The 15,311-nt window shown below is 39.1% G+C and overlaps 1 protein-coding gene across 3 annotated transcripts in view; it reads left to right on the forward strand.

The window, feature by feature from the left end:
• PDE8B (phosphodiesterase 8B) overlaps positions 1-15,311 on the forward strand; it is a 365,551-nt gene that overhangs the window by 207,744 nt on the left and 142,496 nt on the right. For 2 of the 3 annotated variants that reach the window (XM_056824791.1, XM_056824789.1), the window contains exon 2: positions 11,621-11,680. In XM_056824791.1, coding sequence (XP_056680769.1) covers positions 11,621-11,680 — 60 coding nt within the window. The remainder of the gene's footprint in view (positions 1-11,620; positions 11,681-15,311) is intronic. The other variant, XM_056824790.1, reaches the window with a different exon arrangement.

The following is a 15,311-nucleotide window of genomic DNA, read 5'->3' on the forward strand; positions in this document are numbered from 1 at the left end:
AGGATTGAACTGATGCCCAGGCTGCTCACAGGAAGTGATTAGCCAGATCCACCTCTCGGGGGAAAGAAACTGAAGAGAGGAAGTGACACACCCTATATAGACGGTTTTACGTCACTTTCTTGCGTCTTAGTACCAATGGTAGCTTAGATTGACTTAGGACAGCCCAGGGGTCTGTCAGCTGTTTCTGCACATGTCTATCAAAGGCCATCCTCCTAGATACTTAATCCTTAAGTGTGGGTGCAGACATTTGTGACCTTGTTAGACTAAGAAGGGTGGAGCAATGTAAAATTCCCAAGACATTCCTGATCAAGTGTCTACATTGTTACAATCAGAAAATAGCTAAATCAAATCTTCTAAAGTACAATCTGAGTAGGGTGGAGTAGTTTTAAAATTCACGCCTTCACATATAGCATTCTAACTTGAATTATAATTATTTGGTTTTCTTATTCCTTTATGAAAGTATTCCCAAATTTTATGTAGTTATACCTTGTGTTTTACTTTCCTCAAACTAGCGTACTCCTTATTTTTTCCTGAAGTAATATATATATAAATAATTCTTAATCTTTAATTTTAAGTGAAATTAAGAATTTATTACAATTTTATAACAAACCTTAAAAATACAGTTTAAAAAAGATATTTATGAATAAAATTCTTAACTTTTTATATGTCTAAATTCATAGATTTAAAAGAGTCAGCATGCAATAATAAATAGAAAGATGACTTTGAAGTCATAAAGATTTGCAACCAAGAGGTCAAGTGGCTTGCCCAAGGTCATTATAATCCTATTTTAATTTGAACTCAGATCTTCCTAATTCTAAACCTAGGAAATCGACTAAGTGGTCTTTGAGGACACTTCCAGCTCTAGATCCATTATTCTATTATCCTTTCATCAGTATATTGTCTTTATTTTTTAATTTTTAAACTCTTTCTGTCTTAGAATAAATACTGTATATATTAGCTCCAATAAATAAGAGTGATAAGGATTAGGTAATGGGTGTTATGTGATTTGCCCAGAGTCACACAGTTAAGAAGTGTCGGATGTCAGATTTGAACCTAGTATGTCCCATTTCTAGGTGTCATTATCAATTAACTGAGCCACCTATATGCCCCTAGTATAGTGATGGGCAAGCTTTTGAGTTGTCAAAATTCACCAAAAAATCTAAAGTAACTCAGATGGTGCATCACTTCTGGAAAAAAAACATAATTTCACAATATTTATAGTTTCAATAACAAAAATGTATAATTGTAATATATAACTATATTTAATCAACCAAAAGGTAATTGTTTAACTTAGTGACTTCTTTGTTCATCAGTCACTTGCTTTCTTTTGTTGTTCTTGATATTATTTAACTTGTGTGGGGTGCCATGAAATAAGATAAGTGAGGGGGATGGGGAATTCTTTAACTAACCTGCTTATTAGTGACTTTTTTGTTGCTGAATTTCATCAATTGAAGGTTGATATTTTGTACACTTCAAGACCAAGCAAGTGTTACTAACTTCATCTGTCAATCTATTTCTTTTGTTGGTTTTGATATTATTTAACACTGAGAATAAGGTCTCACAAAAGTACATAGAGGGGAAAATTGTGAATAAAGCCATTGCTCCCATTTTTCAGGGCGCTAAAAGTGTCTGGTAATTGGTTCCAGGCACTCCTCCATTGCATGTGGGCCAGAGCTCTGCCTAGTCTTTTGCTGGCCCGCCTGTCCTGCCCCTCCCCTCCCCAGCTGGCTCGCCTGGGGGCACCTTGAGATTGCTACTGCTGCCTGCCAGCCTGCCAGCAGGAGCGTGCTCCTTTTGTGCCAGTGCTCCTCCTCCCCACCTCTGCTGGAGCCCATGTGCCCCAGCCACCTGGCGTGTGCCAGCCGCCACTCACCACCCCACCCACCTATTCCCCCATTCCCCACCTCTACCACCTTCCCTGAGGCCAGCATTTGGAACAGCCCTCCCCCAGGGGCTGGGTTGTATGTCCATGGCCATGGCTGCAGGCATGCTCAGCTCCCTGGGCAGTTCCTGGGCCCCAAGATGGTCTGAGCCTGCATGTGGCTGCATGTCATCAAAAATGATCAGTGCTGACACACTTGTCATAGGTTCACCATCATGGCCCTTTGATATTGTCTTTTTAACAGTTACAGAAGAAAATCATTAACAAAAATAAGATGCCTTGAACAGTAGTAAAATTTGTTTCATTTGGTAAGCTAGAGAACTGCTGCCCTATTTGCTCTAGCTCTGTGATTCTACAAGCCTATTGATTGTTTGTTTACCTTTAGTAAAACACAATATTTTAAAATACATACTTTAATTTAACATCCTTGTTTTAACATAGTGTCATAAGACAAGTCTACCAATTATTCTTTTCAAGATGGAGAAAATATATATTTGCCTGTGTTGTTTCAATATACCATCACACAATAAAGCTATTAATCATTCTTTTCCAGATTAAGACCAAATGTGTCATATATATATAATGAGTTCTTTATCCATTTGTGTTCAGAGATTTCCAAGTCTTTAAATAAAAATAAAATTGCTTCTGTTGCCTGGTCAAGTGATTAATAAACAGGTCTTTATTCTTTTCTATTTAATTTACAGAGCAGATATGTTTTCATAAGGAGATCTATAAAATATTAGTTGGAAAAATTTATTATCCATAGTTCTAATATTTTTTAATAAATTATATTTGCTGTTTTTCTAGATCAAGGAGTGGATTTTGCATTTGTTTAGAGTATTTACTCCTGAAAATATTTACCAAATATGAAAGTTTTAGGAGATAATTTTTGTTGTGAAATGAAGCCATCTCTTCACTTTCCAGTGGGCTGTGCATCTTTGGTCTTCATCATGCTCCCCACACCAAGTAACTTCTCTCACTCTATTTTCCTTTTCAGTTACTTTTTGGGTGTTATCTTCCCCCATTGGATTGTAAGCTTCTTATGGTAGCTATTGTCTTTTTTTTCCCCTATTACATAGCCCCATCACTTAGCCCAGTGCCTGGCACACAGTAGTTGCTTGATAAATATTTGTTGATTGAATTTGCTTCATATTCATTACCATCACTGAGAAATATGGCAGTTTAGTTGAGATCAAGATATTCTTTGAACTACTTTGGCACAAGAAATCCAGAATGGCTTCTTTTTTCTTTCTTTCCAGAATATTTTAATAACAAATTAGAAGTGCCCTTTCCCCCCATATAGTCACAGATTTGAAAACAGCCTTCTTTTTAATGGACTGATTTACTAATAAAACTAATTATGCTTATAACAATCTGCAAAACTCTATGTCCATGCTGGCAAACCAATGGCACACATGCCAGAGAGGACATGCAGAGCCCTCTCTGTGGGCACTGCCATCAGAATTTGTTACTAAAAACACAGAGCGACTGCAGCCAAGCTGCTCCCTTCCCCCTCTCCACTCTACCTGAAGACATTCCTCACTTCACCTCTGCCCAGCAGCCCAATAGGAGCGCTTCCTCCTTCCTCTCTCAGGGGTATGTGGGGTGGGTGGGTAGAGCAAGCACTTGGTCTCTGGAGGGGGTGGGAAAGGCAAGGCAGGAGGTTTCTAAAAGGTTTGCTTTCACTGCTCTATGTGGTTCTTTAGTAATCATTTTTTTCTCTAAAAACTATCTATGAAACCAACATACAATATGTCCAAGTTGTATGAAAGGTCACATTTAACTAGTGCTCACAGAAATGCATTTTATCCTGACACTGAGCTCCAGCAATGTCAGAGCCCAACACAATTATCTCACTTTAAATCATTTTCAGTTTTAAAAATCTATCGCTAATAATGTTAACATTTTTATTTTATGAGGCTTACACTACTGTGCAGAGTCATAAGTCTTCCCTAACCTCAGTTTCAACAATACAATATATGCATACAATCAAATCTTTAGCTAAATTTGTTGCTTCATCCAAGTACAAAGTAAAATAGGAAGATTTTAGTTTCTCCATTAATTGATCACAAAGATCTTTAGACAAATGGACATTTTTCCTTCCTACCATATTCTCTGCAAGAGAAACTTTTTAAAGCTGCTTGATTCATCAGTTCACCAAGAGTGATTTCTTTCTCCTGTCAAATGAGATTTTTTTTTATATTTAGCAATTCTGTAAGAAGCTTTATTTGATATAAGCAATCTTTTTGTTGTTGTAGTCATGGTTTGGGAAATTATTTTGGCTTGTTAAAAGCATGAAATTTTTCTTTGCAGAAAAATTCTTGTCCTATTCTGAGGGACTTTTGAGATAGAATGCAATCCACATTCAGAGGAAGAACTGTGCAGTAGAAACACAGAAGAAAAACAACAGCTCGATCACATGGGTTGATGGGGATATGATTGGGGATGTTGACTAGATGATCACCCTAGTGCAATTATCAAATATAGGGAAATAGGTCTCGATCAATGATATGTATAAAACCCAGTGGAACTGTGCATCAGGTATGGGGGGATAGGGGGAGGAGGGGAGGAGGGGAACATGAATCATGTAACCATGGGAAAATATTCTAAATTAATTAAATAAAATTTTTCTATGAAAAAAAGGAAAATTCTTGTCCTGCTAATGTATTGTGCATGTACATTTCCAAAATATTTTAAGTTTGTTTAGTTTTGGCATTTTGTTAGATTTGATAGATAGCTAAAGCATTCTATCCAGACAAACCCAGTGATCTTCCCTCTTCAATAAAAATAGTAATTATAAATCTCAGTGACAAATATTGTAGATCACCTTTTCTGGAATTGTGCTTTTTACTTTGTGTCTATATGTGTGTGCATTTCTGCTCCTGTCTCTATTGGCTTCATTTGTACTAGTTCAGCTGATCCAATGGAGTTTTTCCTCCTACAATTTATAAAGAAACTATTTCACTTAAAAATTAGAATTTGAAAATTAGAATTTTCATCGTTGAAAATCATTCTCCATATTTCAATTAATTTCTTTAAAATCTGAGTTTTTAAAGCCAATTTATTTTCTTATGATAAAAATGAATAACATTAAGAAATATGGTAGACGTTTTGATACTCATAACTGCTACACAAGAAGTTTGTTTAACTTTGAGCTTAGATGATTCAGATGTAAATGCAGCAATGAGATGAAATGACAGTGTGTCAGGAGCCTGTCCCAAATGATGGTGGCAGATCAGTTGTATGTTAGATTTGACCTTCTCTACACATATTGTATTAAATCACCACTTATGAATTCATTATCATTTGGAATGTGATAGTCTTCTGTGGGCTTTGCTTTTCATGTTGTTTTTCTTTGAAAAAAGTAGATGCAACAATGCAGTTCTTGCAAATATCCAATAATCTTGGTTATTGCATTGCTATGTATTCTTCCTACCTCCATCCCTACTAACCACCCCATAATGCCTTTTTTCTTTTGAAATCTGTGAGGGCAAGATTATGCTATTGTCATCTTTGTATCCCCAGGGCCTAGCATGGGATGCTATCTATAGTAGATATTTAACCAGCATTTATTAAACTGGATTTTACAAAGTAATGCCAATTTTAAATAATATTACATATGATATCTCATTTGATCCTCATCACAACATGCAGGTGTTATCTCCATTTTCCAGAAGAAGAAACTGAGGCTCAGAGCTCTTGCCACCCATGTACTATTTTCTTATTCCTATACGAGGATTGTATCTGGGTCCTGGATCAATTTGAATCATTTTAAATCATTGGTATTGGGAACAACCGGCATGACGAAAGTACAGACAGAGTGAAGGAAAACAGAGATAGCAATTGCATGTATAGGGAAACTGAGACCCAGAACAGTTAAATGATTTGCCAAGAATCATATAGCTAGTTAGGGAGAGAACTAGAATGAAACCATGGTCTTCTGCACTCTGCATTATAGTAAGGCACTTGGACTAATACTCCTTACTAGTAATGCTAGTACCTTCCCAGAGGCTTTTAGCAAACATATAGTAGCAGAGGTTAGGTTAGGTTTCACACATCCCTCTCTCAGAGGAACTTCTTTTCCCAGCTCCAGACCCTCACGTTTGAGGTGACCAGCTTAGCTAAGGTCTAGTTTGGCTGTTCTCAGTGGTACAAGTCACACAAGTAGACATAAGCATTATGATTAAAAACTGGATGTTCTTTTTCTTTTTTTGTCCTTGATCTTTATGTTTAAACAAAAATCAATGATCTCTTTTCCCTAGAAGAGCTTTCTTAGGGAAGTCCCTTCTATCATTACCCTCATTCATGAATTTGTTGCTTCATGGACTTCATTTAAGAGTACTCCTTTTCTCTGTCCATTGCAATGCATGCCTCATATCAGACCGAGCTCCCTTTGCGTGTGGCAGTAGATCAAAGGGAAAACATTTTTGAATGTATCCTGTGAGAAAGAAGGACATTTGGAGGGGAAACGGCTTTCCCATTTGACTTTCCTTTCCAGTCGATGTGGTTGGGGTTCTTGTGTCCCGGCTCTTTTTACTGCCTCTTATTACTTTTTATTATTATTATTATTATTATTATTATTATTATTATTATTATTTACTGCCTCTCAAGCTCTTATTAATCACCTCTCATACATACCTACATCCAAGCCCCTAGCATGGTGCCCGATGCATAGTAAGTGCTTAATAAATACTTGCTGATTGAATAAATGAATCTCCACCTACCCCACACATTCGTGTCCTCGCTGCTTTCCAAATGTCATAGCTACTTGAAAGGAAGGACGGGAACACATGCTTATGAACACCTATTATGTGCCAGAGAGCAGGCAGGGGGAGGGAGGTCAGAGGATAGAGCATTGGGATTCACATCAAGAAACTAGTCTTCCTGAAATCCAATACGGCTTCAGATAGTTGTGTAACTCCGGGCATCACTTAATCCCATTTGCCTCCGTTCCTCATCTGTAAAATAAGCTGCAGTAGGAGATGGCAAACAGCTCCAGTGTCTTTGCCAAGAAAAACCTCCAAAATGGGATCATGACAAGTTGGACATGACTGACAAGAATTTATAAGCCAGACACTGTGCTAAGCCCTCTACAAATATGATTTCATCTAATCCCCAGAACAAGTGCTATTATTATTCCCATTTTACAGGTAAGAAAAATGGGGCAAACAGTGGTTAAGTGACTTGCCCAGTCACTCAGCTAGGAACTGTCTGAGGCTGGATCAGAACTCAAGCCTTTCTAACTGCAAGTGTAACTCTTCATTTTACCACCAACTGCCTTAGATACTAGGAGGGCAAACTGCATATCATTTCAAAAAGCTTGAACCATTATCACTCTCTGCCAACCTTCATCAGGGCCAATGTTTATGCTTACTGGGACCCCATAAATGTAGTTAGAAGCACTCTATTCTAGGGATTCTCGTATCTCCAACTGCCATAAAGCTCTACTTTTAGTCTTATAGGCCCTCAAATAAATACTTGCTCATCCCCACATCATAATTCCTCTTTTCTTGTTCAAAAACTTCTCTATCACATAGAGTCCCTCATTTTACTCCACGCATTCAGTCACATTCCACACTTGGTCACAAACACAACTTGATTCACTACTGACATGCCCAAAACAGGTTAAACCTTTTTGGTTTAACACCAAACATAGGTGACACCTTTTAGGTAGCTCCTAAATTAGTTTCTAATAGCTGTAGACAGCAGCTTGACCTGTTTGCCCCCCTCACACACCAGCCTGCTTTTCAACTCAGGAATCCCCATAATCTGTAACAGAAATAATCTGAACAACAGAGGAAGGGAGGAAAGGCCTGAAGAAGAGAGAGGATGAAGGAGGGAATAGAAAGACCCAAGAACAGAATTCTGGAAAATATTCTCAGGGAACTGAAGGGAAGAAAAGAAACCAGTAAAGGAGACAAAGAAGTAGTCTGGGAAGTAGAAGGAGTAAAAGCTATGGGAAGAGAGAGAACCAAGAAGAAGGGGATATTTATCAGTGTCAGTATTTCAGAGATCTAAGAGGATATCCATTATGATGCATACACATACATACATACATCATTGTATACGTATGAATGTATAGATATATTGTTGAAAAAAAAGAATGTAAAGTAAAATCAAGTTGGATTTCTTCATTTATTTCTATTAAAAATCAGAGAAAGTTATCCAAAAAAATGACCCTAAACCCCTAATTTGTCTTCAATGATGTGATTTTGAATCCTTGAACAGACATCTAGAAAGAAAACTAAGGTCCAACCATAACTTCAAGATATTGGGTAAATTTTAATAGTTTAATTAAAGTTTGAGGGAATTTGTTGTAGAAACGTAGAAATACAGATGCCATTGAGGCTTAAGGGGATAGGTAAGATGGACAAATTCAAGACAAATTCAGGACAAATTCTCAAAAAAAAAAGAGGGGAGAGAATAGGAAAGTGAAGAGCAAAACCAGAAGAACGAATATTGAGATTCCTCTTGAGATTTATTTTTTAAACTTTATGTTTTTACTTATTTGTTTATTTATTACATTAAAGTTCTCAGGCATCTCCCTCCCTCTCTCCCTTCCTCATACTAGAGAAGGCATCATCTGACAAAAAAAAAAATACATATGTGTAAACATAAAACTATGTCTTGCTTATTTCTATTAATCAGTTCTTTCTCTGGAGGTAAACATACACAAGTTATTCTTCAAACAATATTTCTGTTCTGGTATATATTGTTCTTTTGGTTCTGCTTGTTTCTCTTCATAGTTTTGTATAGGTTCATGTTTGTTTTTAATTAACTTGCTGGTCATTTCTGATGATGCAGTAGTGTTCTATCACAATCATATACCATGACTTTTATTCTTGGCAGCAACTCTTTTAGGGAATACATTTAAAGAAAAAAATATTGTGATAAAATTAATAATACTCAAAACAAGTAATAATGGGGAGGGAAGAGCACTGTGCTCTGTACAGTTAGGAGAGTCATGTTCTTATCCCAGCTCAGCCAACTAGGTGAGTGACTTCAATTCACTTCACCTCCTGGGGTCTTAGTTTCTTCATCTGTCAAAGAAGGGGATCAGACCAGATAACCTCTAAGGCCTTTTCTAGTTCTGACATTCTGTAATTCTAAGTCATTTAATAAAAGTGTTCTAACAAACCTGTCAAAAGCTATTGTAATCAGTCAGATGTGGCGCTTCAATGATACTGAATATAGTAAGCCCCAGTCAGTTGATGATTTACCTAAGGTTTCACTTGCTTCAGCCATACTTAATATTGGTAGATTTTTATATTCATGGAAAGGTGTTTTGTGCTTTCTTTTTTTTTAGGTTCAAAAAACACTTGAGTTTAATGGCTTTCTTCTAGAGTTTTTGTCCTGATTAGCCTAATGTTTTTCTTTTAATGTTCTCTTTACTATTGTGGCAACCGATAAGTAAACTTTTTTAAGTCCTTTTGAATGAGATTGTGTTTCTTCTGATATACAGAATGTAGAAATATTTATTTGGCTAGAAAGCTTTTTTCCAGTTTTTGAGAGTATGATGGTTCTTAGAGCATGATTTGATTTCAGCTTCCTGAAGAGTTACATACATTGTGCTTTAAAGACTAAGTCTTCATTTACCAATTCCCCCAGTACATGAGGAAGAATTCTGAGTTTCCTCCTTCCTTAAATCCCCCCCTTTCTTCCTTCTATTTCAGATAATAGATGTGAAACACTTAGAAAAGATAAAGCACAATAGGAATACAACATTTTATTATATTTACTATTACTGTAACTTATTACTATTTTATTATCTTTTACCATTTATTACTATTATTTATTATTCAGTAAGCTAGTGCCAGAATTCTAAAAAACTAAAGTATACCTCTTTCCACAAAGGTTATTTTCAAATTCTGTAGCTTCTGACCATTTCTTTTCACTAGACCTATGGGGGGTGGGTGTTGTTCTTGTAATTTTATTAGTTGGAGCAAACAGAAGGCCTGGGAAAAAAAGAAACAATTTGGAGGAAAGGGGAAAGTTACCTGGGAAAGCAGAAGGGTGCCATAAACCAGGAAGAGAAACAACAAAGAAAGCTAAATACCAGATTCAGATTTTTTCAGCAAACAATTCAATATGTGCTAAATTAGCGTCACATTTTTTATTTACTTCATAGCAAAATTCCGAGTGCTGGGCTCCTTCAAAAGAAGGAGTACCAGTTTTAGACAATAACTCCCTTGTATGTGCAATGGGAGGAACAAAGTAGCCCAGTGACGCATGAAAATCTAACGACTCTGTCAGGTTGGAGCTATTCTTGGGTTTGTGGTCCCTAGGCATGCTGGTATCAGCATTAATGGCTCAAAAGAGTATTCAGGAAGTCAGACGTAGTACTTTTGTATATTGCCTTCCCTACATGAAAACAAGAACAAGATGGGATAAGTGTCAGAGGGCTGGATTAATCACCCATCCATTTTGCTACGTTGGACACACACTCAAGTGTGTACCTCCCTGGAAATCGCAGTCCTGTTCCGGTTGAGGTTCAAGACCTGCTCACTGACCCAAGCCTCCTTCTGGGTTCTGTTTGGAGCTGATTGATGCAAATACTCGAGTGGCTTATGGGCGCTCAGTTGAGATTGCCAAAATGAGAGCAGAGCCTTGTACTTATGAGATACAGACCACAGAGTGGAAATTGGCCACAGATGAGCAGTAATTTCAGGGCACAGTGACTTTTTCCCAGTCAGTCATCTGCAATGGTGAGAGGCCTGTTCATTGTTTCAAGCACCTGACATCATTCTGTAACACAATGGGAATTACTGATCTCTTTGGAGAAGGGGGAAAGGGTGGCAGAAATAATTCATGAAGAAAAAACATATTGAAAACGCATGGTTTGGTTTTGTAACACTCTATGGCTGACTGTATTTAGAATTGGGAATTTGGCCAGTATGTGGAAAAAGATGGACCGATATGTACTGAGAAACAAACAAGGAAAATTTTCTGGGCTGTATAAAGAAGAGCTTGGCTTTCATTTTAGTAAAACTCACAGAATTGACTATTTGCATTTGTTGCAGGATCTCCAACATTAACATGTTCAGCTATCTTCTGAGTACCCTATCTATGACTGGGGCACAGTATAAGTAGAGTATACATTGTATACTATATACACTATATACAAAGTATAATATACATTGACTGCCAACTTTTCAGAGCAATGGTAATGAAAATTGACCCTCTGTTGGGAATACAGAATTGGATCTGTACAGGGTACTCTCCAGAATTCCTTCTGCCCCAAACTAATTTTTTCAGGAAAAAGTCATATAAATAAAACAAATGAAAAAAATAACAAAAACACAAAAGACATGTCAGAGTAATTGAAACCAAAGCACATCAAATGGTATCTCCTAATAAACAAGAAAGTTAAAAGATTTAGTATTTTTAATTTTAAGAAATAGAAGACAGACAGAATTCAGGGAGCTTTATGATAATGTTTGGTTGCTTAGTTTCTTCCAGGAAAATAAAATGAAAATGAGTCATTTATTCATGGGAAACATGGGCAGGAATAAGTCATTTACCCCCTACATACAGACACTCACAACAAGAAAAACAGATCTTTTGTCAGAGCTATGCAAAGTTTATTTAAACTTGATCTGTCTTTATTTTAAAGATAATCTTCTCTGTCTTATCCACTACCTTTTTTTCATAATGAGATGTTTGATTCTTCCTCCAACATACTTTCAACATGTCCAATCTGATACTCAACAAACCTCATGTGTTTTGTCTTTTATTTAGCAGGTTTCAACTGCAGAAGTGCGAATTGGGCCGATGAGATTGACACAAGATCCTATTCAGGTATGACTTAATTTCATCAGAAGGTCTCAGGGATCAAGTGTCTGAGCGTCACGGTTATATGAGTCACAGGGAATTAATTATAGCAGTGCTTTGGTCAGGTATCTGTTGTCCTGGACTTTCCCAGCACCTGCATAGTGCTAGGAACACAACAATATGTTCCTCAGTAAATGTTGAAATACAACTTGAATTCTAGTTCATGCTGCCTAGTGAGATAATAGTAGACGTGTGAAAGCACTTTGAAAAGTTAAAATCTCCACACTGATGTAAGAAGACGAAAGGAGAAGCAGGAGAATAGAAAGAAAGACTTTATAATATTTGAAGATAAATGAGCCACACTGGATGGATGGGGAGGGAGCATAGGGTTAGGAAAATTCTTCAGTTGTAATTATTACAAGCCTGATCATAATAGAAGGACAAAGATCACCTTTGTCCTTAAGCCCTGTAGCCTGAAAAAGAGGTGTGCACTGGGGAGCAGCAAGGCGAGACTACCTTCAAAACTGTTGAAAAAAAGCTGGATGGTACTTTCCAGATACAGTTAAGAACCTGGCCTGTTCACTCTCAGGAAATCACTTAGCCTCCATTGCTTAACCCTTACTGCTCTTCTACCTCAGAATCAATAATCGATAGTTGGGGGAGAGAGACAGAGGGAGAGAGAGACAGAGAGAGAGAGAGAGACAGAGAGAGAGAGAGAGAGAGAGAGAGAGAGAGAGAGAGAGAGAGAGAGAGAGAGAGAGACAGAGAGAGAGAGACAGAGAGAGAGAGACAGAGAGAGAGAGAGACAGAGAGAGAGACAGAGAGAGAGAGACAGAGACAGAGACAGAGAGAGACAGAGAGAAGAGAGACGGGGAGAGAGAGAGAGAGACTGAGAGAGACAGAGAGAGAAGAGAGACGGGGAGAGAGAGACACTGAGAGAGAGAGAGAGACTGAGAGACAGAGAGAGAGAAGAGAGAAGGGGAGAGAGAGAGAGAGACGGAGAGAGAGAGAGACGGGGAGAGAGAGAGACAGAGAGAGAAGAGAGATGGGGAGAGAGAGAAAGAGAGAGAGAGAGAGAGAGAGAGAGAGAGAGAGAGAGAGAGAGAGAGAGAGAGAGAGAGAGAAGAGAGAGAGAGAGAAGAGAGATGGGGAGAGAGAGCGAGCGAGCTTGGTGTGATTCATTTTGTTTCATTGTCACTTTCCCATCCTAGAATCTTTTCAAGTACCAACTGGAGCATAGAAGTCATGAAAGTAGAGAATGTAACCCACACTGCTGATCCTCAAGGGCCATGGCCTTTGTTGGGGAATGTAACTGAAAAGGCCAGGATGCAGAACTATATGCCAGACAACCAATGTTTGCGCCATAGCAGGGATTTGATTAAGGACAGGTATTTTAAAGAGCCCTGATAGCACTCACTAGACTTTCTAAACTTGGGGAAAATTCCAGGTGGAGCTTGGTGGTAGGACAAGGATGGAACCTTTTTATTAGAGTAGAGCCAGGCAGCAGGATTAGGGTGGGGAAGAAAAGGACAGGGCTCCCACTAAGGGATAAGGTTTACTAAGATTATTCACCTGAGCCATGTACATCTGGTAGAATGGAATTCTGATCTGTTGTAGGGGTGAAGGAGGAAATTATGCGCTGTTGCTCCCTAAGTGTGGACAACAGTCAGAGGACACCTCAAAGCAATCTTCTCTCTTGATCAGGGAATCAACACAGGTACTAAACTTCCTGGGGATTAGGAGCAGCCTGAGAAATGGTTTCCCTGCCATCACTGGCCCAGGGAAAAAGGGATACTAAGAGGAACAAATCAGGGAAAGGGACCCTGCCACAGCCTCAAAGGCCTGCTTTCCCAAGAATGTCTTTGTCTCACCCCACCCTGAGGGGTAGGGAGGGGACACTTGGTTTTTCCAGGGATTATATTCTTCCCAGCTACTTAAACTTTCCTGTTAGTCAGAGGTGGCAGCAATGGGGGTAGGAAGACTGGGATGGAAGTGTGATGCATGTCACTGTCACTTGATAAGGAGGTAAGTACTTCAGGGCTTTGGGAGCACTGTGTGGAGGACATGAATGGGAGGAGACTGCCTGCCCCAGAGTCAGGAAATCATTCCCTAGACCTAAGAGTCTCAGCATGGCCCAGGCTCAGGAGAAGGAGGGTCTTCCACTTCAGGGAGGGCAGAGAGGGGAAATATGTCATTCTTTACCACCTCCCTGAAGGCTTTGCATTCTAGAAAGTCTCTTTATTTCATGAGCATGATACTTACCTTGAAGCCTTGTGTTTCCAAGTTATTCAGACTGACCCCACAGCAGAGTCTGACTCAGACAGCAAGCATTCATTAATAGGAGTGTATCAAGAATTGTGCTAGGATACAAAGAAAAGTAAAAAACAGCTCCTGCTCTCAAGGAGTTCACAATCTAATGGGAAAGAGAGCATGCAAACACCTAAGTACTAACAAGCTACTGTCCAGATAAGTTAAAGCTAATCTTTAAAGGGAAGGCACTGCTCTGGAAGAGGACGAGGAATGGCCTCCTCTAGAAGGTAAGATTTGAGCTGGGACTTGGAGGAATCCCAGAAATGGAGGAGTTGAGATGAGGAGGGAGAGCCTTCCAGGCATGGAGGGCAGCAGGGAGGAAGCCCATATTGCTAAAGGGCCCCATGCCTAGTGTGGGGCAGAAGGAATTGTGAGTAAAGTTTAAGACTGGAAAGTGATGAAAGGGCCAAGTTTGGAAGGGCTTTGATTTGATTCTGGTGGTGATACTGAGCCACTGGAATTTGTTGAATAGGGCAGTGATGGGCAACCTTTCGAGCTTCGTATGTCAAAATTTGCCCAAAAAGCGAGCCTAACTTGGGCGGTTTGTCACTTCAAGAAAAAAAAGCAAAACTGTCCTTCTTGGCATGCGGCCCCATGCCTCTCTGTAGGTGACTGCATGCGGCCGTGTGTCATCGGAAATGGAGATGTGCGTCAGTGCTGACACGTGTGCCATAGGTCCACCATCATGGGAATAGGGGGATGGCAGGGTCCAAACCAATCAGATTTTTAGAAAGGTTAATTTGTCAACTGATTGGAAAATGGACTAGATTTGGGAGAAATGAGAGCAAGGGGACTAACTGATGAGATATTTCAAGAGCCCAGGCTTGATATGATGAGGATCTGCCCCAAAGTGGCAGCAGTGTCATAGGAGAGAAGAGACCTAGATGAGAGATGTTACAAAGGCAAAAGTAACAGAGCATGGCAACAGGTGCCAAGGATGACATCTTGACATCTTGTTTATAAGCTTAAATGACTAGAATGTAAGATAAACCTGGGGCCTGAATATGTTTGTAAGTTTGAAAGGACTTTCCCTCCCTCCCTCCTTTCCCCTCCTTCACTCTGTCTGTCTGTCTGTCTCTGTCTCTCTTTCTCTCCCCCCCCCCCTCTCTCACACACACACCAGCTGTTTGTCTTGAGTCTTGAGAACAGGGACTGCTGCTCTAAAAGAACGAGTGCCCCCATAGACCTGTGCCTCTGAAGAAGGCCAAATTGCAACCATTTGGGCGAGGCATCAAGAATACTAGTTTCTGGTCTGACACTATACCTTGGTAGCAGTCTCATGGTCTCCTAGACTCTCTGTTTCTCCTTACAAGGTGATGCCTATCACCATCTCACCAGAGGGTACCTC

Source organism: Monodelphis domestica, chromosome 3, assembly GCF_027887165.1.
Source record: "Monodelphis domestica isolate mMonDom1 chromosome 3, mMonDom1.pri, whole genome shotgun sequence".
NCBI lineage: Eukaryota > Metazoa > Chordata > Mammalia > Didelphimorphia > Didelphidae > Monodelphis > Monodelphis domestica.